Source organism: Musa acuminata, chromosome BXJ2-4 (genome assembly GCF_036884655.1).
Source record: "Musa acuminata AAA Group cultivar baxijiao chromosome BXJ2-4, Cavendish_Baxijiao_AAA, whole genome shotgun sequence".
NCBI classification, from domain to species: domain Eukaryota; kingdom Viridiplantae; phylum Streptophyta; class Magnoliopsida; order Zingiberales; family Musaceae; genus Musa; species Musa acuminata.
Genome location: NC_088341.1, coordinates 2,268,523 through 2,288,348, shown reverse-complemented (window position 1 = coordinate 2,288,348; position 19,826 = coordinate 2,268,523). Strand labels below are relative to the sequence as shown.

The window sequence follows — 19,826 nt, the reverse complement described above, 5'->3', positions numbered from 1 at the left end:
ATGTTCCAGAGGCTCCATGATCATGTAGGTAGCATATTGTCATGGCCCTCCCTCCTATCATGTAACGTTCACCAGCTTGTCTTCCCTCCCCCACCAAACCCGACCTCCATCATCCCCACTCACCTGAGATCGGACGGTGGGCAGATCATCAATCCATGCTTTAGTCAACAAGCAAACAAGAAGGCAAGCGAGCTCGTCCTCCATGAACAGCAAAAGGTGCTGCTTTTCAAAGGTGGGGGATAAAGCAGAGGGTTTTGTCCCGTTGCTCGCGATTTGGAATCGACCCCGCGGCGTCGGCGTCTGCTCGGGTGGGCAGAAGCGCTCGCCTCCACAAACAAAGCAAAGCACAAGCCGATTCCCCTTCGCCGGCGCTGGGTCCCGCTGGGGCCCGGGGATGTCTCTCCAATCGGCTCGGCTACTCGTGAGACTTGAACCACTTGTAATGAACGTATGTCTCTCCTCGGAACCCACACCAAAAAGAAGACCCAAAATGCGTGGCTCACCATCTCCTCACTCCATCAGCCACCTGCGTTATCATTGGAGAATCAGTGGGTCCCAACATTAATTATATACACAGTGCAATCGAAACGGGAGACAACTTGTTTTCCGGACTCCAGACGCTCCTCTCAAGCCGATTTCATAAAACACGGTTTAGGATCCGCTCGCACTGTCGCTTCCGTCCTCTGGCCATGCTCGCCGCTCTGCTGTCAACTGTCATCGGGAATCGAGCTGCGAGGCCCAACGGTTGGGAGGCGGAGGTGGCGGTGGAGGTGAGTTCAAGGAACGGGTTAAAAATGACAGCTTTGGGTTGAGGCCAGTCGAATGGTGAGAAAAGAGGAAGCATCTCCAGAGGTTCTGTTGAAGAAATCTTGACCCAGTTTTGATTCGATGGAGAGAGACCTGCCGGTGGTTCCTTCGCTCCTCCTCCTCCTCCTCCTCTTGCACTTCGCTGGTCAGTATGTTTGATGTCAATGTTAGTCTTTGCTTAATGTTTCTCCCTCTTTCTTTGTTCCTTCTCCATTTGCTGTTTCGCCGGGCAACAAAAAAGGTTTCTTTTGATTTCTTCTCTTCTACATTAGGAAGGTCTGTGCGCAGATGTGACCATGTCATCTAGGTCTAGTTTTTGTGGCTTCTTTGTGGTGTTTGGAAGAGGGAACAACCCATTCTTCCTGCTATTTTGCACTTCTTAGAGTTGTCTTTATGACTGGTTCTGTAACCATTAGAGATGTTGAATCTATTGTCAGTGGTTTCTCCCATTTTAACTCCTTCCACATATGCCTTCCGTCGCTTAAAGTTCATCGATTTAGTCCTTTCCTTGCTTCAAGTTAGCATCTTTAGCATCAACCATATGCGAAACGCATTTGGGTGGTGAATGAACTAAAATAATGAAAGAACTACAAGCCCCAAAGAAAAGGAATGTTTTTTGACCTTTTTTGAACCAGAGAGGGGGAACTTCCCTTTCTTTTGATTGTTTTTGACGCGTCCTGCCAAATCTGGTCACAGTTGATTGCAATGGAAGCAAGGTTGGTGTCTGCTATGGCCGCAACGCCGACGACCTCCCGACCCCCGACAAGGTCGCCCAGCTGGTTCAGCTGCATTCCATCAAATACATCAGAATCTACGATTCCAACATCCAGGTGATTAAGGCCTTCGCCAACACTGGCGTGGAGCTCATGGTCGGGGTGCCCAACTCAGACCTGCTCCCCTTCTCGCAGTACCAATCCAATGTCGATACTTGGCTCAAGAACAGCATCCTCCCCTACTACCCGGCCACAATGATCACCTACATTACTGTGGGTGCTGAGGTCACTGAAACCCGGGATAATGTCTCGGCCCTTGTCGTTCCTGCCATGGTTAATGTCCTTGCAGCTCTGAAGAAGGCTGGATTGCACAAGAGGATCAAAGTCTCTAGCACTCATTCGCTTGGTATCTTATCCAGATCATTTCCACCGTCCGCGGGGGCTTTTGACAGCAAATATGCCTACTTTTTAAAGCCCATGTTGGAATTCCTTGTGGAGAACCAATCCCCATTCATGGTGGATCTTTATCCCTATTATGCTTATAGAGACTCTCCTAGCAATGTCTCTTTGGACTATGCACTATTTTCACCATCTGCCTCAGATGTAATTGATCCAAATACTGGTTTAGTCTACACAAACATGTTCGACGCCCAGCTGGATTCTATATTTTTCGCTCTAATGGCACTGAATTTCAGAACACTGAAGATTATGGTCACCGAATCAGGATGGCCTAACAAGGGTGCTGCTAAGGAAACTGCTGCAACTCCTGATGATGCTCAGACTTACAACACCAATCTGATTCGTCATGTCATCAATGATGCGGGGACTCCAGCAAAGCCTGGGGAGGAAATTGATGTCTACATCTTTTCATTGTTCAATGAGAATAGGAAGCCTGGGCTGGAATCTGAGAGGAACTGGGGGCTGTTCTATCCTGATCAGACTAGTGTGTACAGTCTTGATTGGACTGGCAGAGGAAATGTCGACATCGTCACTGGTGCTAACATAACAAGTTCTAATGGCACTTGGTGTGTGGCTTCGAGCAATGCTTCAGATGCTGATTTGCAAAATGCATTGAATTGGGCTTGTGGTTCAGGCAATGTTGATTGTTCAGCTATTCAGCCTAGTCAGCCTTGTTATCAACCGGACACATTGGCTTCTCATGCATCCTATGCTTTCAATGGCTATTATCAACAAAATGGTGCTACTGATGTTGCATGTAACTTTGGAGGTACAGGGTTAAAAACTACCAAAGACCCAAGTAAGTAAGCTTGCCTTGTAGCATGTTAATTTGCCAATCTTTGCTGACACATTCTTTAAAGCTAGACTTATCCAATCATCTCTAGTTCGTATACTAGTGTAAGTGAGATGAGTCACAGGTCTTCCTGATCTGAAAATGAATAGCAAAACACCATGACACCTAACCTTATGTTAGTGAGCATCTTCCTTCTTTGACAATCCATATATAAAATTTATCCGAGACATCCTAGTGGTCAGTTTAACCGTGAACAATCTATTTATATCTGTAGAAGCTTTCCTAGTTTTGGTGAAGTTATGATCAATTAAGAAGGGATGAAGCCTTACCTTTCCTATTCAAGATTTCATGTTCATTTGTACCTCAATTTAGTTGGGATCACAAGAATTCTTTCACCTGATTGAGCAGCATATGAACAAATACTAGAGGTAAACCGTTGCATTTTAGCATATGATTTTGTGTCGTTAAGGTAAATGCCAATTTTTGATGAATATCTGTCATCACAATTGTGCACTTTATGGTTTTTGATATCAAGACAGCTGGGAAACATGTGATCTTCATCTCAGAAGATCTCCAAGTCACCCTTCTCAGGTGGTTGTCTTTTAAGTATTATGCCCATAAGACAAGTTGCCACTTATGGCTTGTGGAGATCAATACAGCTGAGAAACATGTGATCTTCATCTCAGAAGATCTCCAGGGCACCTTTCTCTGGTGTTATCTTTTGAGGATTATGCCAATATGAACGTTAGAAGATGAGCCTTGGCACCACATTAAGCTTTCAGTTGAATGATCAGTGTTTGTCACGGAAACTGCCTCTCTTCTTACAATTAAAAGCTGCACATGTTGACCCTCCTAGACTGCATACTGGTGAGACCTTTTTTGTCCCTTGTGTGCTTTCTTGTTGATTTATGTAATTTGAACAAAGAGTCAGACAATTTAATTTACAATTCTGGACTTTGAACTTAAACACATTCCAATCATTATGAGCTCCACTGTGCTCTCCCAATACTTCTGAACAATGCAACAATTCATTGTTCCACGTCCAAATGAAATCATATTCCTTATCTATAGTTTCATTTAAACTGTTTTTTGTTGGATTTTTCATCAAGAAGAAATTTTTTGAACGATCTCACATCTGTTTTGTCATTTCAGAGAGAGAAATATGAGTATAAATAGTTCATAATACAAAGTTGCTACATTCATATCGTGCATCAGTTGAGCTTCCTGAAGAAAATGAACCAACTGGTTGCTTAAGTTTGTGATCATTATCTTTGTTCCTCATTAATAAATTATCCATACTTGTTTAGAATTTCCTAAATTTTTGTGCCTCAAGATTCTAAATCTTGCTGCAGGCTACGATGCCTGTGTTTACACGACCTCCAGGTGTGTTGACGAGTCTTGCTCAGTTCATATTATCATATATTTGCAATCCATTTTGACTAATAGTCTCGGCTTGTATTTTTACAGTAAAATGGGCACCGGAAATTCTACTTCTGCGGCTTCGACATCAAATGCAGAGCATACCGCCACATGGTTAACAGAAGGCCTGCCTTTTATGATGTCTCTTTGCCTCATTGCCATTTTAGGCATTGCCTTGTAGGATACAAATCTTCAAGCTAGAAGAGTTGTTCTGATGAGTTCATTGGTGTGAGAGATGGATGGATGGATGGATAGAGGAGTTGTCTCTGAGGAAAATTTTGTTGGCACGTCATCCATTGCAGGAATGCTGTATCTACCTTTATGTAGATTTAGTCTCAAACTAGAATTGCTTAATGGTAGATTTACATTTTCTTATGTTTGCATTCTTGGATGTGTTTTTATTGGAATTACTTCCGTTTTTATCTATAGATTGAGTAGCTCATGCTTTGATGCTCTGACTTAACTACATTCACTAAAGATAAAAGATTGCAGAGGCCCAGCTGGATTTCCTTGTGAAAGTTTTCTGGTCTTCCACTGTTTCTAATAGGAATAAATTCTTCAATGTCTCACATGAACTTCATTCATCCGAGTGATGCAGATACAACATTAGAGTGTATAGGCTTATTACCCCATTCAACTTTTGTCTTTCATGAAACACTGATGAAAACTTCATTTGATCTAAGATGTTTTAGATGGAATGGTAGCAACCAAAAACTTAACATTGTATCATAATCTCCAGACACTACAAAAAATACATAATTAAGAAAATTATACATGTTATAAAGAATAATTTTATGAATATTTTAGCTGGTACCAACAACAACAACTATTTATAGATGAATTAGAAGTGACCAGATTTAGCTGCAGACTATAGTACAAATTTAGCTTTCTAAATCTAAAATCTACAGTACAAAGGTAATTAGGTTTCATAACATGTTAAATTTATTTAAATATTTAATAATTCTATAAAATTACATCAGCGGGGATAGCGTCAGACTGAAGATCTGAAGGTCGCGTGTTCGATCCACGCTCACCGCATATAATTTTCTATTTATTTTCATTTTTTGGGTTGGCCTGCATGAGGTGTCCTTCGCCTCATCTGCTCCTTTATCCGCCTTGCGGACGTCGGGGCTCTCCACCTCGTTCTCCGTCGAACACTCTCCATCATCATCTGCTACTCTTCATATCCTATTTATGTGACCATCCCATTGCAGCTGAGGTTTCACCTACGGTGAATGTGTTCCATAGCCATGTGCCCACCGTCACGTAGGCTTAGATGCTGCTGCATACATTTCTACCGGATGGGTTTGTAGGATCAGCAGCGGGTGTCTGGGATCACGAGGACACCCATTTCAATGTGTGTCCTGCCTCTGTGGGTGCCATGTCGGTAAGTTACCGTGCCGGAAGTATTCTTATGGCGTTGAGTACGCTGCACAGTAAGTGATGCGCGATTCCAAGGCGGCTTGTGGTCTGCCGCTGCTGCCGCCCAGGCTGTGCACTGTACAGAATAGTTCTTTCCCGTGGAGACAACCTGGTTTGAGATACAGGAAAACTGTTCCTCCATCACCGTACACTCCACAAGCATAGATTATCCATCCACTGGTGGCCGTGATTACCGTTTCACGATGTAAACGACACGCGACCAAATTAGGGTATTTATGAATTGAAAGAGGCTAATAATATATTAAATGCTTTTGATGTTAATTCTGACTATTTTTACTCAGAAAAAGTCCTTTTTTTTTGGCTTACAGAAGAAAAAGGCGGCGCGGATTGCGCGTGCTACAATTTAGTTCTTCCTAGGGAAAGAAAATCCACCAAAAAAGATGCCTAAATTCCACCACCTTAACACCTACGAGGATTAATTTCACCCGGAAGTGGGATCAGTTGCTTCTGAGACATCAAGATCAGATGAGATGTCGGGTATCGGGGCCGTCGATCAAGAAGTTAGCGGCGGCCACCGGCGTCGGTGCGTCGTAGAGAGCGCCGCTGCTGGCGGCCTGGAGGAGCTGCTTCTGCGGTTGCTGGAGCTCCTTCTGGCGGCGGAGCTCGAGGACTTTGCGGTGGGAGTTGGAGTGCTTGGAGACCACGAAGGTGGGGCTGGCCGCGGGGCGGTACTCCGGCACGAGACGGCCGGACTTGTAGCGGACGCCGCAGGCGTTGCACAGTGTCTTGGGGCCCATCGGCCCCGTCCGCCACTGCGGCGTCTTGTCGGTCTGACAGTGGAGGCACTTCCGCCCGTCTGCCGCGGCGGCAGCGGCGGCGGGTGGGTCCTTCTTCCTCGCGGCCTTCTTGCCTGCGGCGGCGCCGGGGGGCACGATGAGCTCCGACTCCGGGGACGAGGAGAGCACGAGCAGTCGGGAGGACCAGCTGCAGGGCGCGCCGCGGGAGCGCTTGCTCCGCGCCTTGCCGGTGACGGGCGCCTCGGCGCGCAAGGGGGCCACCTGGTCGGCGCGGCCTGATGCAGCGGCGGCCGTAGTGGAGGAGGCGGTGGAATTGGCGCCGGAGACGAGGTGAAGTTTGTTGAGGTCTTCGCTGGAGAAGGATTCCTCGACAAAATTGGACAGCCACTCGAGCTCCGCAAGCTCTTCGTACTGCTGCATCCAAATACCAATCACAAAAGAATGCAAAGATGAAACCCTTTTGTAGTATTGCAGAACTCGGCGGGGGCGTTTCGTTTCCTCTCCTCTTTTCTTCTCAGTTTCAGCGAAGCTCTTAAAAAACTGAACTGGAATTAATAATTCAAAAAAATTCAAACACTAATTCACTTGCAGTTTTGTAAGAAATCCAACAAAAGGCATCCGATTTAATATTTTAGACATTTTTGGTAACCAAAAGGCAAATATCTTAGCGGACGCATTTGAAAACAGCTGGGAGAGGCGAGATTACCGGTTCGCAGAGGTCGCCGGAGAGGCTGGCATCGGCGAAGCTCCGGCAGACGATGTCGCTGGAGGGATGCGGCTCAGGGCCCGAGGAGGAGTTGCTGCAGCTGTCCACGGCGGTGACGGTGGAGGAGTCCGTTGAGCTGCCGGTGAGTGCCTCCGCCTCCTCCTCCTCCTCCTCCTCGTTGGAGAAGTCGAGCAGGTCCTCGACGACGAACTGGTCCCCTCCTGCTCCTCCCCCGCTGACCTTCCTCTCCGGCGCGCACTGTGGGTTCCCGGCACCGCAGAACCCGCCGTGGCAGTTCTCCGGTACCTCCATTGCCGGCTTTCTTCGTGCTCAAAGTTAGGGTTTAGAAAGAAGAGAGAGAGAGAGAGAGAGAGAGGGATGGAGAATTAGAAGCCAAGAGGAACGGCAAGCCGAGAGAGAGAGAGAAGCGAAGCGAGTTATGGTTTATTCGAAGGTGAGGAGGACTGCGGTGGAGTAAATAAAGTTAAAAGGGAGGGGTTAAAGGTAATTATTTATACTGGCGAAGAAAGAGCACATCTTTCTTTACCTGCCGGGAAGCGTTTTACTCCCCAAACAACCCCCTACCATTAACTTAATTTGCATTCACACCCTTCTCCTCGAGCTGCCTTCGCGCGCGATGGGATAACTCTGCTTCCGGACCCCTCTAGGCTTCAGTTTCCGGCAACTCGGTTAACTGACCGTTCTGTCCTCCCACATTACAGAAAATAAGGGATAAACAACCGCGTCCGTTTCCAAGTCACGAGGGTACTTTAGGAATTACACTCCAGCGAGCGCGTCAATAATGAAGCGAGGATGCGTATTAACTGCGCCGTTAATCCTAAGGAGAGGAGCAAAATGGTGGGGGGAATGTAGGGATTAAGGATAAAGGTTTTTTGGATGTCAATTCAACTCTCCTAAGGAATCGATCCACGGCGCTTTGTCGCTGCGACTCGTGCATTAGCGGCCAAGTTTACAGCCGGATTCCTCTGCCTCCCTCCTCTTCTAATCTCTCTCTCTCTCTCTCTCTCTGTGTGTCTCTGTGGCGTTGGGAATCGCGTTCTCCTTCTTCCTCGCTATGTCTTTCTTTCTTTCTTCTTTCTGTTGGTATGACTTTGATTCCCCCGTTTCGCAACCCCACGTTGGAGCATGACGGTTACATCTCGGCTTCGGACCATTCGACGGATGGGATGTCGCCACGCGGACAGCTGCAGTGGTCTCTGCCGGCTTGCCGCCCTTTTTATCACTAATTTTCACATCATGATGCGTGAAAATTGAAGCGCTGAGAAAGAGGAGCGAGGCCACCGTCGGATTCCTTTCTTGACGGAAGCGTGGGAGAAGGGGACCATCGTGGATGAAAGATTTATCCTGCATCGAAAGTCGTGCGATTCTGATCGAGTTCGCAATCGAATCAACGGCGATTGGGCTTATTTCACCCTTTTCTTTTGTATTTTTCTTTCTTTCTTTCTTTCTCGATGCAATGGAAAGAAGTGAGTTGGGGTAAGCCACAGCACCAAAGTGAGGAGGGGGTGCGGTAGTGGGGCTTTAGTTTCCAGTGGTAAAAATTTGATTAATCTAGATTCCAGTACCGAAGATAGGCTTTTATAAAAGCCTTAAACTCTTGTGCAGATAAACCATAAAAAAATGAGAGACAGTTCGTAATCATCTAATTTATGTCTACACGAACAGATCTAGACGGGGAAGATCTTATCTCGCTAACCTGACTATCATGTGTTAGATGATAATTGATCGATAATAATATTATTATATATATATCACTTTTTTATCTCGTTAATTTTTTCATAACAAAATATAATGGTATTAATAAAAAATGTAAATAATATTATAATAAAAAAATCTTTTTTGATTATTTAATAATAATATTATTAATATTAATAATAATAATATTAATATTAATATTAATATTAATAATAATATTATTATTATTATTATTGTTATTGTTTTTGGATGAAAGTCTAAAAGCTTAAGTTATTATGTTTGTATGAGAAAGTCTGAAAGGAGCAAATTTACATGAGCATAAGAAGACTCACCTCCTTGTAAATAAATGATATTATGCTTGCAATATTCGTAATATCATTAATTTGGTAATTCTTTATATTTATTTGTATTGATCAAAAGGTCCAAAATTAATGAATGGAGGAGATTCAAGAGAGGCAACCAAAAAACAGGGCATTTAAAGTAGTCGGTCACCTACGAACCCAAACTTGAAAAGATTCTTCAATTAATTGCATGGCCCAATTTAAAGGTAGGTTTGTCAGATATCATCTTCCATCAAAATCCCAAACCCATTTATGCTGAGAAAAACAATCCACCTAATTCTCCACGGAACAACTGAAAAGATCATTGGCATTGCATCACACTAGGATTGGAAATGAATTATTTGTCAATACCTGCAACAAACCACACAAAACTTCCTTATTAATTCTTCTACCACAGGAATGTCATTTGATGGGCCACAACCATGCATTTTTCCCTATTTGATTTCACAAAAGAATGAAGCTCGGGATCAATTCTTGACTAGCAAAACATTTATGTTACAAAGTGGACTAAAGATTGCATCAAAGATGTAACTTTCGGAACAAAAATGTTGAGATTGATGCCAATGCTACTTATTGTTGAACTGATTACTTGTAACAAAAAAAATTGAATCACTATTAACAGTTCCTCGCAAAAATAATAGAACGGTATACTCAAGAATGGGTCCTCTAAGGAGGCAATTAGTCCTGAATTGGCAGACCCACGGCTAATAATACTGTAGGAACCTTGAAAAAGAATCAATGTGTGCAAAATCTCAGATCGAATTGTTATCTTTTCCAGCGCCAGCACGAGGGTGATGACGCCTCGAACCTGATTTTTTGTCCCTCCCACGCCTCACGGATATCTTCCCAGGCAGCTTCCTCGACGGTGGAGCTCTTGCAAGCCTGTCTGGAGCCGCTGGAATTAATTCTCGAGGTGATTTATTAGATACCACAGGAGGTGGTGGCTGGATCAAGGAGGCAAGTTCTTTCCGTTGTTCCAACAAGTCTTTGTGGTATGCCTGCATAACAAACAAAAAAAGTGATTATAAGAAACGGATTCAAGTTGACAAAAACCTCTGTAGTCGTATCCTACGGGAAGATGTCAGATATCAGAATAAAATGAAGTGTACAGACTCCACATGACAATGTCAAGGGAAAAAAGGAAGGTCACATACATGACACGTCATGATAGATGCAAACACAGTACGGGCAAGGTTATGTTAACACAACCCATGTTTCTAACTGTTGGATATTTGACAGTGAGTAACCCTTGAAATCAGCAAAGCCATGGTCGAGATTGCTGTACCTGAACAACAAAATTGCGTCTTTCACAGTCCATAAACATGTTGACTGTCCAATTCACTTGAGACATTATCTTATCTCTTACAGTGCTGAAGCTGATCTGATCCCTAGAGGTAAAACGATCAACTTCGTTGAACCACAGGCACGTGAACAGATTGGTTATAGGGATGTGCTCTTTGATGATCACACATCCCTCAGGGACATCTGTGATTTACAATAAGAAGCACACTCTTAGAACCAGCTGCTGAGACATGAGTCTATAGCATCTTTCTAAAAAAAGCATAATATAGACCCAGCACTCACCACTTGTAATTGGAAGCTTGGACAAAGAATAAGGGGTGAGACCCTCTTTCTTATAAAACTCAATTTGACTATCTATGGATGCATTGTCGTATTTTCCAGCAGCTTTGTTAGCCTCTGCTTCCTCAAAAACATCAAAGCGCCTGTAATGCCTGGAGATTGCAAAAGTGTAGTTCTTCCGCCACAAGAATCTGAAAGCCAGTCAAAGTCATTTTAGTTTATGCATCAGATAATGCAATCCCTATTATGCAGTTAGTTTGATGGAAGACACTTTCAAACATCACACTTCAATTTTAACTATAATCCAACAGATCATTTTCCTCAAAACTCTTCATTAAACACTTCCAATCCAAGTTTCATGCAAGTTATATAACAAACATGAAGTGTAGGATAATGCAGAAAATCAGAGATCACTGCTATAAATAGGAATCATTACGAGTCACATGGATGGAGAAATGATACATCAAGAATGTCAATGTATCACTTTGCCAACAGAACAAAGTTGTTCTGGGGTAGCATCATTCTCCTACTGCTAGTGCCAAAATAAAAGGAAAGGGAGGAACTTATTTAGTGCTAAAATTCTAGTTTCCATGTACTAAGCCTCAACAATCTTATGAATGCATAGTTACCTAGATTTTAAATTGTAACAAAAGACAACTGCTGTTTCATGTGCAAAAAATTCTTCCAACTAAAGAATCCCAGTTGGCTAATCAGTAACTGAATTTCTACGTCTAGGCACTGTACTACCACCTATAAAACAGAAACTTGTCTAAATTTTAAATGATTGATTTTTACAAACCAAAAGAAGATAAAGGATGAGACTCCCAATAATTCAAGATCCAAAGAGGACCAATGTCTGCACTATGCACAGAAAATACATTATATTCAACCTTACCATGGAACAAAAGCTCATTCTTCAAATAAATATATGCACCAAAAATATACATTTAACAGTTAAATTACATTTTTTTAGATGTGCAACTGTTCCAAGTTACCTAGTTATCTAAGAGATGGTTTGGTGTTAATTATGTAAAATGATATTGTCTATACGAGTTACCATTGCCATTATTTAAAACATAACCGTGCAGCATATAGCAATTAACATTAGTTATTTTGTCAAAGAAAAACTCATATAATTTAGTTATATCTATTTATTTAGTTGGGACTCCACAAGATTGATCCCCGCCTACTGGTTCGAGACAACCCACTCACTTCTATTTATGACAAAAACTAGTTATTCTAGTCCGTGGAACCAATGACACCAAGTTACATCATGATCGTAAATCATAAGTGCTAATGTTCTTTAAATATTTAGACTCTCAAGCTAATTTAACTACAATACTCTTCAAAGAGAAAAGTTGAAGATGTAATGGTAGTTGCACTTGATACATTTATATGAATGTATAAAAAACCTAAGTTGCATCTCTGCTTCAAGCGCTCGATACAGGAAATCCAGAATATGTCCACAGTTACTTTTAGATGGATTAAAACATAATGAATTATGGATCGGAGGGAAGCTCATCAATGAAGTATACCTCTCAAGAACTTGATAAGGATCCACGACCAACTCAAGTTTTCCATCAATCCAAAGAGAAAACCGGGCATTTGGGAAAAGCCTTTGGAGCAGAAGTTTTGGAACCTACCAAAAATACATAGGAAGAATCCATCTATGAAATGTCCTGAGCATTACAGAAGATAATTAAGATTGTAACTGCTAAAGATCATCGCATTGAGAATCAAAATAGAAATTTAATCAAGTAATTAAAACTAAACAAATTCAATCAGTCAGTTGCTGATAGCAAAATTAATTGGAATATAACAAATCTACATCTAGAAGCTTCATTCTGGGTCATGTCAAATATAGCCAAACTTATTCTTGGAATCATGGAATAGATGACTGTATTTGCATCATGTTATTTCCAGACTCCAAAGATATAAACTCTCGGGAATAGGTGCTGAGGACTCGGAATGGAAAATGGATGATTCTTGTCAAATAAATTAGAAGAAACCCTTTTAGATATTGTCTAACGTTATATGTTATTCGATAATATCATGAAATACACACTGCCACTCCAAAGTATGTTCTCTCTCTCTCTCTCTCTGTGATGTACGTGTGTGTCTGTGCCAATTACCTCTCCACACTGATGAAAACTGAAAGTTGCAAGCTCAATTAATATAAAAAGACAGATACCTAGGCTCAATTGATATAAAAAGATCGATACCTAGGATCCTCAAAGTTGCAAGCTCCCTTTATGAATGGTAGCCCATGAGTGGTGTCTAAGTGTGTGATTCAAAAACAGAAAGCCAACTGTGACAGACACTGTTGCCTATAGCCATCATTTCTACCAATGAATTATCTAGAAATATCATGGAACAACTTGTCCAAATAAAGTCTATGCTACAGAGAGCAAGGTTTGATATACTGCCCAAACTGGTACAAAAAGGGCGGTACTTACCAGGCTGCCAGCTGACCGGTACGTGGTTCAGCCTGTTTCAGGCGAAACTAAGAAAAGTGTCAGATATCGACCGTTATGGGTGATGTATCGGCCGATATGATAAAAAATCATGCTGTATTGGCCAATTTGGTTCAGTTCCAGTCGGAATTTGACTAATACCGAACCGAATGGAGTCAAGTTTCGCCCCAACGGTCAAATTGACCATTGTGGCCTCTTTTGGTGTCTTTCAATCCCCTCTTTCACTTGCTCTCACTTACTCTTTCTTACACTCTCGCTTGTTGTTAAATAAAAGACAGCTTGGAACTCGAGATCTAATGGAATTTCTCTACAATTTGAAGGTATTTAGCTTCTTTCTAAGTTTTATTTATCATTTCGTATAATTAGAGGTGTATTAATACATATTTATAAAGACTAAAACATGGCTGAGGTCATTGTCTAGTGTTAGTCCCACTTAGGTCTATTGTCTTATATTTAGGCTCAAATTGGGAGTATTTAGGGTTAATTGCAGCCTTATGCATTATTTATGCCTCATATGCACTCTATTCTTAATTAAATATAATAAAACAACCATTAAATTAGGATAAAAAGCCTAAGGATTTTTTTTAATTTCTGAACATTTTCAGCTTTTTTTCAAAACCTGATATGTACAAGCATACCAACGTATGGTACATCGGTATCGATCGTTACATACAAGTACGTACCAGTCCACCCATAGATCAATAACACCGGTCGACACGGAGAGCAAAGGAAAGGACATTGCCCTTGAATAAGGTCTTCTTATATAGGTCCATTGGGTCATTAGCCACCATAAAGGACATCCTAGTATTATGACAGTGATCATTTTGTGCAAGTTGTTTGATTTCCTTAAATAGTATTTTAACGTAGGAAAGTTAGAAATATAAATTGGTAGATATGGGTTGGATGTTGGAAAATTAAATTAGAAATCCCTTCAATTAGCATATACAAATTCAAATATTGATACTAAACAAGGAATATTTTATAACCATATTTGTTTAAACAGAAATGAAAACAAAGGGAATATTAAGCAGGTGCAACTTCAAAATGGATTTAAGATAGATATCAAAATGCTTACTGCATGAATCAGCTACATCAACATCAAATGATTAATGTTTTAATAAAATTTCTAGGATAAAAAGAGTTTAAAGTAAATGTAAAAGGAAAATTAAAAAAAGAAGAATCTGCAGAATCCCTTTCTGAGTGGTAGCCAACTTCTGGTGTCAAGTACATGTCTTAGTAACTGAGAGCCACCTGTGACTGTCACAGTTGCCTCAGGCCAACACCTCAGCAGATAGTTGTCTAGAAATATAATAGAACAAATAATCCAACTAAAGTCTACAAAACAGAGTGAAGGAGAACACAATGGCCACGAATAAAGTCTTCTTATACAGGTTGGTTGGGACGTTAATCCTTATAAAAGACAACCTAGTAGTTTGACAGTGCTCATTTTGTGTAAATCATTTTATTCCTTCCAATTAGAACTTTAACATAGAAATATTAGAAATGAAAATGGATCGATATGTACTAGTTATGAGGAGGAGAAAGGACTAGTTATATAATTTCATCAATCTGTGGGGTAGAATACATTCAATTCAAGAAAATTCAAATGTTGCTGATTTATTTACTTTTATTTCTCTCAGACTATGTAGCTAAGATATTCTGAACAGTTACAAAGACAGAAAATACTACTGATTTTTTATTGACAAATACAACAAAATTTGGCTGATTTACTTGCTGATGAAAAAAAAAATCTCATATTATCCTCAAATAATAGATGATGTTAACTCAAGTTGAACTGACAATAGAAATGTAAAAGCGAAGATATACCTTGCCATTGCGCCTTGCGTCATCATAAGGAAGGTTTCGAACTACCACCACTCTCCATAGACCAACTCTTTTGGTATCAACTAGGCCACTAGAATTCTTTATGTATGCTTCAGTTTCTTCATCAACAAACATATAAAAGCAGGCATTCCTCTTTGCATATTCACTAATATTCTTTGGTTGTTGCATTATATCATAATTTCCTGACAAATGAAATGAACAGTAATAAAATCCTTAAAATGGACCAGGAGAAGCAAAAGTCAAGGGGTGAACAACACTGACAACAGAGATATGGGAAGCAGCACATTAATACCAAAAATAGCAGAGGCAATGACCACATCATGGCATTCCCCCATCTCAAGAATATCAGTGTCATTTATGTCAAATCCAGTCCCTTGACCAGGTCTCTTTCCTTTGACGAATCTGATGAAGAATAATAAACATGGATTTAGACAATAACAGCAGTTAGAATATATTGAATCCACCTATTTAAGCATATACACAATGAAAGTGAAAAAGTGTCGATCATAAATATTTTTCAGACTAAAAAATCTATGCATACCCACAGTGCACCATCATTGATTCTTTGATATTGAATGATTCATTCCTATGTAGCAGAGATGGATGTCCCCCAAAGATAGAGCCTCCATTTGACTCATTGGCAATCAAGTTATCTTCTGAGTAGTAGCTTAAATCCTTAAGAATGGGCGATGCTGATGGTGAAGGTGGCATGAGTAGCACAGCCTGCTCTACAGGGACATAACAAACTGGACATGCTACAAAAAAAAAGGAGAGAGAGAGAGAGAGTCGGTGTGAGTGTTAGTTTATGGATGAACCCAATAAATAAATTGTTGCAGTCCAACGAGTCAACAGTTTGAGACTTACGACGTGGACCAGTGCGCTTCTTATCAGCTGGTGGAGGAGGAAGAGTGAAACTTTCACAAGGATGTGGTGTTGGAGGAAGAATGGGAATAGAGAGCTGTGTTTTATTATGAGTATTTGCAGACTCATGGTTTGCATAGGAAGTGCTGTTGCCCTCAGTTACTTTTGCAGGTGCAAAGAGAGGCTTGAAATTATTAAATGATGGTCTACTAGGGTTTACAAAATTCCGGACATGGTCTGTGAAACCCATGCGAGATTCAGGGCTCACCGATGTGTCTTCATCTGAAATAGCAACCAAAGAAATTATCACATCTCATGATGAAAGACAACAGAGCCAGTAAATGCTATGAAAATTAAAGAGAATAAGGTTGGAAACAAGGATGTAAATGAATGACACGTATGAGATTGGCAGGATATCCTTCTGCGGAACAGGCATTTTCTGTGACCTCACTGAATCTCTAGGTAGTCTTGCTACTCTGTGGTAATTTGTTTAAAAAATAGCAATTAATGAGATTCTAGCAGTAGAAACCCAATCAAAATTCATAGCTTTTATATACCTCAGACAAACTTAAACATGTCTCCAGAGTTAAGAATTGTCTGGTAATAGTCCAAATAGTCATTTCCTGACATAATCGGTTATAATTGGTACCAACAACAAATTACAAAATTAGATACAATTAATTCAATAACCATGGTAGTGTTCCTAGATGGCTTGCACCAAGCTAATTCTTGCACATATCAATGTGAAAACAGTCAAGTAAGACCGATTGACAAATAATAAGCTTGCAAATCTAAGTCACTAAGATCTACTACTATGGCCTCTAGGAAAAACATGGCAAAAGCAACTGATACTCTGGACCTAAAGAGAAATGGTAGCCGCCATGTGCAGAAGACTAGAACGTTTAGGTAGTCGTGCCATTGAAGCTTAGAGATGTTGAGAAGGGTCCTGTGGATCAGCAAATGTTGATCCCATCCAAACTCTGAGATGTGACGATACGACCGTCAAACAATTATTAGACGTAATGCATGACTGAGTTTATAGATGAGAAAGAAAAGAAGAAAGGCCAAACCTTTAGTGACGGCAGAAATGAAAGACAGCACTGCAGCTGAGGCGACGAGCAAGAGCAACATCCCGACCTTCCTCCTCCCTGCAAACTTGAAGATCCTCGGCAAGATCTTCTCCTTGTCTCTTGATCCGGAAAGTGACATTTTCGAAGTCTTGCGGACTGGGAGGGGCGGCGACTGAGTCGGCAAAGCAGCACCGTTCTGCAGCTGTTGCTGAAGCGATCCATAACTCCCCGATCGTAGACCCAATGACCCTCCATTCATTGTCCCTCCCGCCCCACAGACCGCCGTCTCATCTCCTTTCCCCTTTTGAGAACCCTCTCATCCAACCTATAATGAACCAAACAGCCACCAAAGGAAAGCACCAAGGCCTCTAAATCCCCACTCTTGAAAGAAACAGACCCAAATGAACCATAAATAAGAAGATCTACATGTTCCAAACATACCTATTCCAATTCTTGAATGATGACCAGCTTAAATCCAGCTTAGAACAATGGCAACCGCCCAAAACCGCATCTTCCACACAAAAAATCAGAGGGGATCTCTAAAATCTAGAACGAAGATCGATTTTTGTTTGATGTATCAAATTTCTTACAGATCCACGTCCATCGTCATCATCCCGCAGGCACAAACGACTAATGGGAAGCGAAAGCAATTAACGCAGAAGGGATTGGTTTGTAAAGGGTTAACGAGGTTGGATCTTGCCTCTTCTAAGCTGGAATTCCCGGGATGAAGTCGCAGATTTGGGCTTCCGCTGCGGAATCGCCGATCGGGACCCTTGTCTTCGAGCACCAGATTTGTTGCGGGCTGGGAGTGGTTAATAGCGAGCGGGGCGAGAAGGAAGACGAGAGGAAGCGGAGAAAGAAAACTTACAGTAATTAAGCAATTATCTTTACACAAAATTAAGTGAGTAATTATCTCTATGACGTAATTATTGAGAGGATTTCATTCAGATAACTGGGAAATTAATAATACCAGCCAAAATACTTTTCTACTACTTTGTAAAGTACCCTCAATGCGTACCACGTAATTTGAGGTTGGCCTTGCCTCATCGACGTGGGCCCGTACCAGCACCAACTTGCACGGCGGGTAGTTTCTATGGAAAGGAAATCCTTGTTCTTCGACTGGCCGCCTACAGTCTCCCGTTTGCAGTGCCGCCGGTGACTGCCCGCGGGGCTACGAGTTATGTCCGGTTGACGATTTTGGATGCAGTGAGGCACCCCTGACAACTATCGGCCGTTCACATTGCTTGACGATTCGTGCAGACGTGCATCCAACTTAGCAAGGTAGAAGGAAGCATGTCCGTGCATCCATCTCACAATAAAAGACTTATTGCATTCATCATGAATGCCATAATGGAGGAGATTTTTGTGTATGCTGTACACAGAATGAATACGAATATGCCATGTTAGGTCTTTGTATTCATACAGTAAATACGTTGATCATAATGATTAAGAATGAGTACGTGGATCATACTTTCATTTCCGCACCCGCTCAGATCCCGTAATAAATACGTTCATCTGACTTAAATGGGTCGGATTGCCATAAGCGTGGAAACCTGACCTGCTACAATTGTAGCACACCATCGTTCTCATTTTTAAGTCCATGTGATTGGAGATGAATTATAACTAGACGCGTATTACTTAAATTTTTGAAGAAAAAATAAAGATAACTTCTTGTACTAGAAAGATAATTATATATTTTATTATTATTATTATTATTAAATAATTATAAGCTTCTTTCTTATCATTTAGATAGTTTCTTCGACTATTATTAGTTTGGACTTCGGAGGAATTAGATCGAAAAACCTCTTTCGATCTCGATTTTTATGTAGATGACACATTTGAAGTTCAACATTCTCACATCGGTGACATCTTGGACGGTTCTATGTATCTAGATCCAAACTATATCGAGCTAACTAAGACATCAATGATATTTTTTTATAACATTTTAGTACTAAAAGGAGGACTCGATAAGAATATCTACCTAATAACCCTCTTAACGAATGCCCGAAAGAAGAGGCCCTATCTCCTAATGCACATTACTTTTATTCAAGAGGGCAGCAACCACCCCTTTCACGCGTAGACTCATCTATCTCGATACAAATGTTAACGTAATATTATCATCCTTTTAACAATCTTGGGGTGACCTCGCGTCACATGTTCGTCGTCGTTGAGGCATTCCTAAACCTTATCCAATAGGTGCAAATGCTAATTGATATGGTCCGGACTGTCATTTCGCTCTTGCTTCAACTAACCTAATAAGCAATGCCACTGCCTCAATTGCAGCCAATAGCTCAATTAACACCGACAACAACACCTATCAGGGTTTCCCACCCCGACACAATGTCAATATCTCAAGAATGCTCAAAGCTTGTCGAGCCACTAATTAAGTAAGCACCTCACTCCCCAACTATAGAATTCAATGGATTGTCATACCATCATCTTGATCCACCCAAATCCAAGACCCAATCAACAAATTCGATAAATAATTATATGAGAATTCAGCTACAATAAATGGACTAATGTTTGAAAGAAATATGATGAGAATTTCAATAATCCAAAGAAGAAGGGTAAACTAACCCCACTTTGGGTCGGTCAGCGTTTACCAACGACATCCAAGAGGAACCAATCCCAACCAACTTTCATCTCTCGTCATTAGAGGCCTTTGATAGTAATACTGATCCGCTAGAGTATATTGCTAATTTCCATATCCAAATGTTATTATATGGCACCTCGGATGCCCTATTGTGTTACACTTTCCCAACTACGTTAAGAGAATCAGAATGAATACTTAACTCGCAAGTGATCGAGAAGTGGTGCACTCATCAATGAATCACAATCATGCGAGCTTTTCATCAACTTTA

The 19,826-nt window shown here is 41.3% G+C and overlaps 3 protein-coding genes across 6 annotated transcripts; 1 reads left to right on the top strand and 2 right to left on the bottom strand.

The window, feature by feature from the left end:
• Positions 1–627: 627 nt before the first annotated feature.
• LOC135609450 (glucan endo-1,3-beta-glucosidase 13-like) lies at positions 628–4,566 on the top strand. Its single transcript, XM_065102741.1, has 4 exons — positions 628–952; positions 1,504–2,778; positions 4,125–4,155; positions 4,240–4,566. Exons 1-4 carry the CDS (start codon positions 889–891, stop codon positions 4,370–4,372), a joined length of 1,503 nt encoding a protein of 500 aa, XP_064958813.1. The 5' UTR covers positions 628–888; the 3' UTR covers positions 4,373–4,566.
• A 1,288-nt stretch (positions 4,567–5,854) lies between these two features.
• On the bottom strand, positions 5,855–7,507 carry LOC103980234 (GATA transcription factor 9-like). 2 transcript variants are annotated; one of them, XM_009396559.3, is made up of 2 exons: positions 7,078–7,507; positions 5,855–6,785 (listed from the first exon to the last, which is right to left on the bottom strand). In XM_009396559.3, the coding sequence occupies exons 1-2, from the start codon at positions 7,387–7,389 to the stop codon at positions 6,096–6,098; spliced, it is 1,002 nt and encodes a 333-aa protein (XP_009394834.2). In that variant the 5' UTR covers positions 7,390–7,507; the 3' UTR covers positions 5,855–6,095. The 2 variants fall into 2 exon arrangements, with proteins under 2 accessions (XP_009394834.2, XP_009394835.2); XM_009396560.3 differs by having other exon boundaries at positions 5,855–6,782.
• A 2,082-nt stretch (positions 7,508–9,589) lies between these two features.
• On the bottom strand, positions 9,590–17,813 carry LOC135609448 (probable hexosyltransferase MUCI70). 3 transcript variants are annotated; one of them, XR_010485789.1, is made up of 11 exons: positions 17,407–17,813; positions 16,966–17,290; positions 15,899–16,177; positions 15,576–15,789; positions 15,327–15,436; positions 15,017–15,216; positions 12,251–12,354; positions 10,719–10,906; positions 10,501–10,619; positions 10,289–10,419; positions 9,993–10,132 (listed from the first exon to the last, which is right to left on the bottom strand). XR_010485789.1 is itself a non-coding variant. In XM_065102738.1 (10 exons), the coding sequence occupies exons 2-10, from the start codon at positions 17,222–17,224 to the stop codon at positions 9,887–9,889; spliced, it is 1,800 nt and encodes a 599-aa protein (XP_064958810.1). In that variant the 5' UTR covers positions 17,225–17,290; positions 17,407–17,813; the 3' UTR covers positions 9,590–9,886. The 3 variants fall into 3 exon arrangements, 1 of the variants encoding a protein (XP_064958810.1); XM_065102738.1 differs by lacking the exon at positions 10,289–10,419 and having other exon boundaries at positions 9,590–10,132; positions 10,420–10,619; XR_010485788.1 differs by having other exon boundaries at positions 10,289–10,619.
• Positions 17,814–19,826: the final 2,013 nt, after the last annotated feature.

What these genes read in the sequence shown, in the direction of transcription:
- LOC135609450 (XM_065102741.1), top strand. Translation starts at nt 889, where the DNA reads ATGGAGAGAGACCTGCCGGTGGTTCCTTCGCTCCTCCTCCTCCTCCTC. An exon ending in CCTCCTCTTGCACTTCGCTG is followed by an intron (nt 953 to 1,503) that starts GTCAGTATGTTT and finishes ATCTGGTCACAG; the next exon opens with TTGATTGCAATGGAAGCAAG. An exon ending in AAAAACTACCAAAGACCCAA is followed by an intron (nt 2,779 to 4,124) that starts GTAAGTAAGCTT and finishes ATCTTGCTGCAG; the next exon opens with GCTACGATGCCTGTGTTTAC.
- LOC103980234 (XM_009396559.3), bottom strand. Translation starts at nt 7,389, where the DNA reads ATGGAGGTACCGGAGAACTGCCACGGCGGGTTCTGCGGTGCCGGGAAC. An exon ending in CCGGCGACCTCTGCGAACCG is followed by an intron (nt 6,786 to 7,077) that starts GTAATCTCGCCT and finishes ATTTGGATGCAG; the next exon opens with CAGTACGAAGAGCTTGCGGA.
- LOC135609448 (XM_065102738.1), bottom strand. Translation starts at nt 17,224, where the DNA reads ATGAATGGAGGGTCATTGGGTCTACGATCGGGGAGTTATGGATCGCTT. An exon ending in GAAGCGCACTGGTCCACGTC is followed by an intron (nt 15,790 to 15,898) that starts GTAAGTCTCAAA and finishes TTTTTTTTGTAG; the next exon opens with CATGTCCAGTTTGTTATGTC. An exon ending in CCTTATCAAGTTCTTGAGAG is followed by an intron (nt 10,907 to 12,250) that starts GTATACTTCATT and finishes ACTGGCTTTCAG; the next exon opens with ATTCTTGTGGCGGAAGAACT.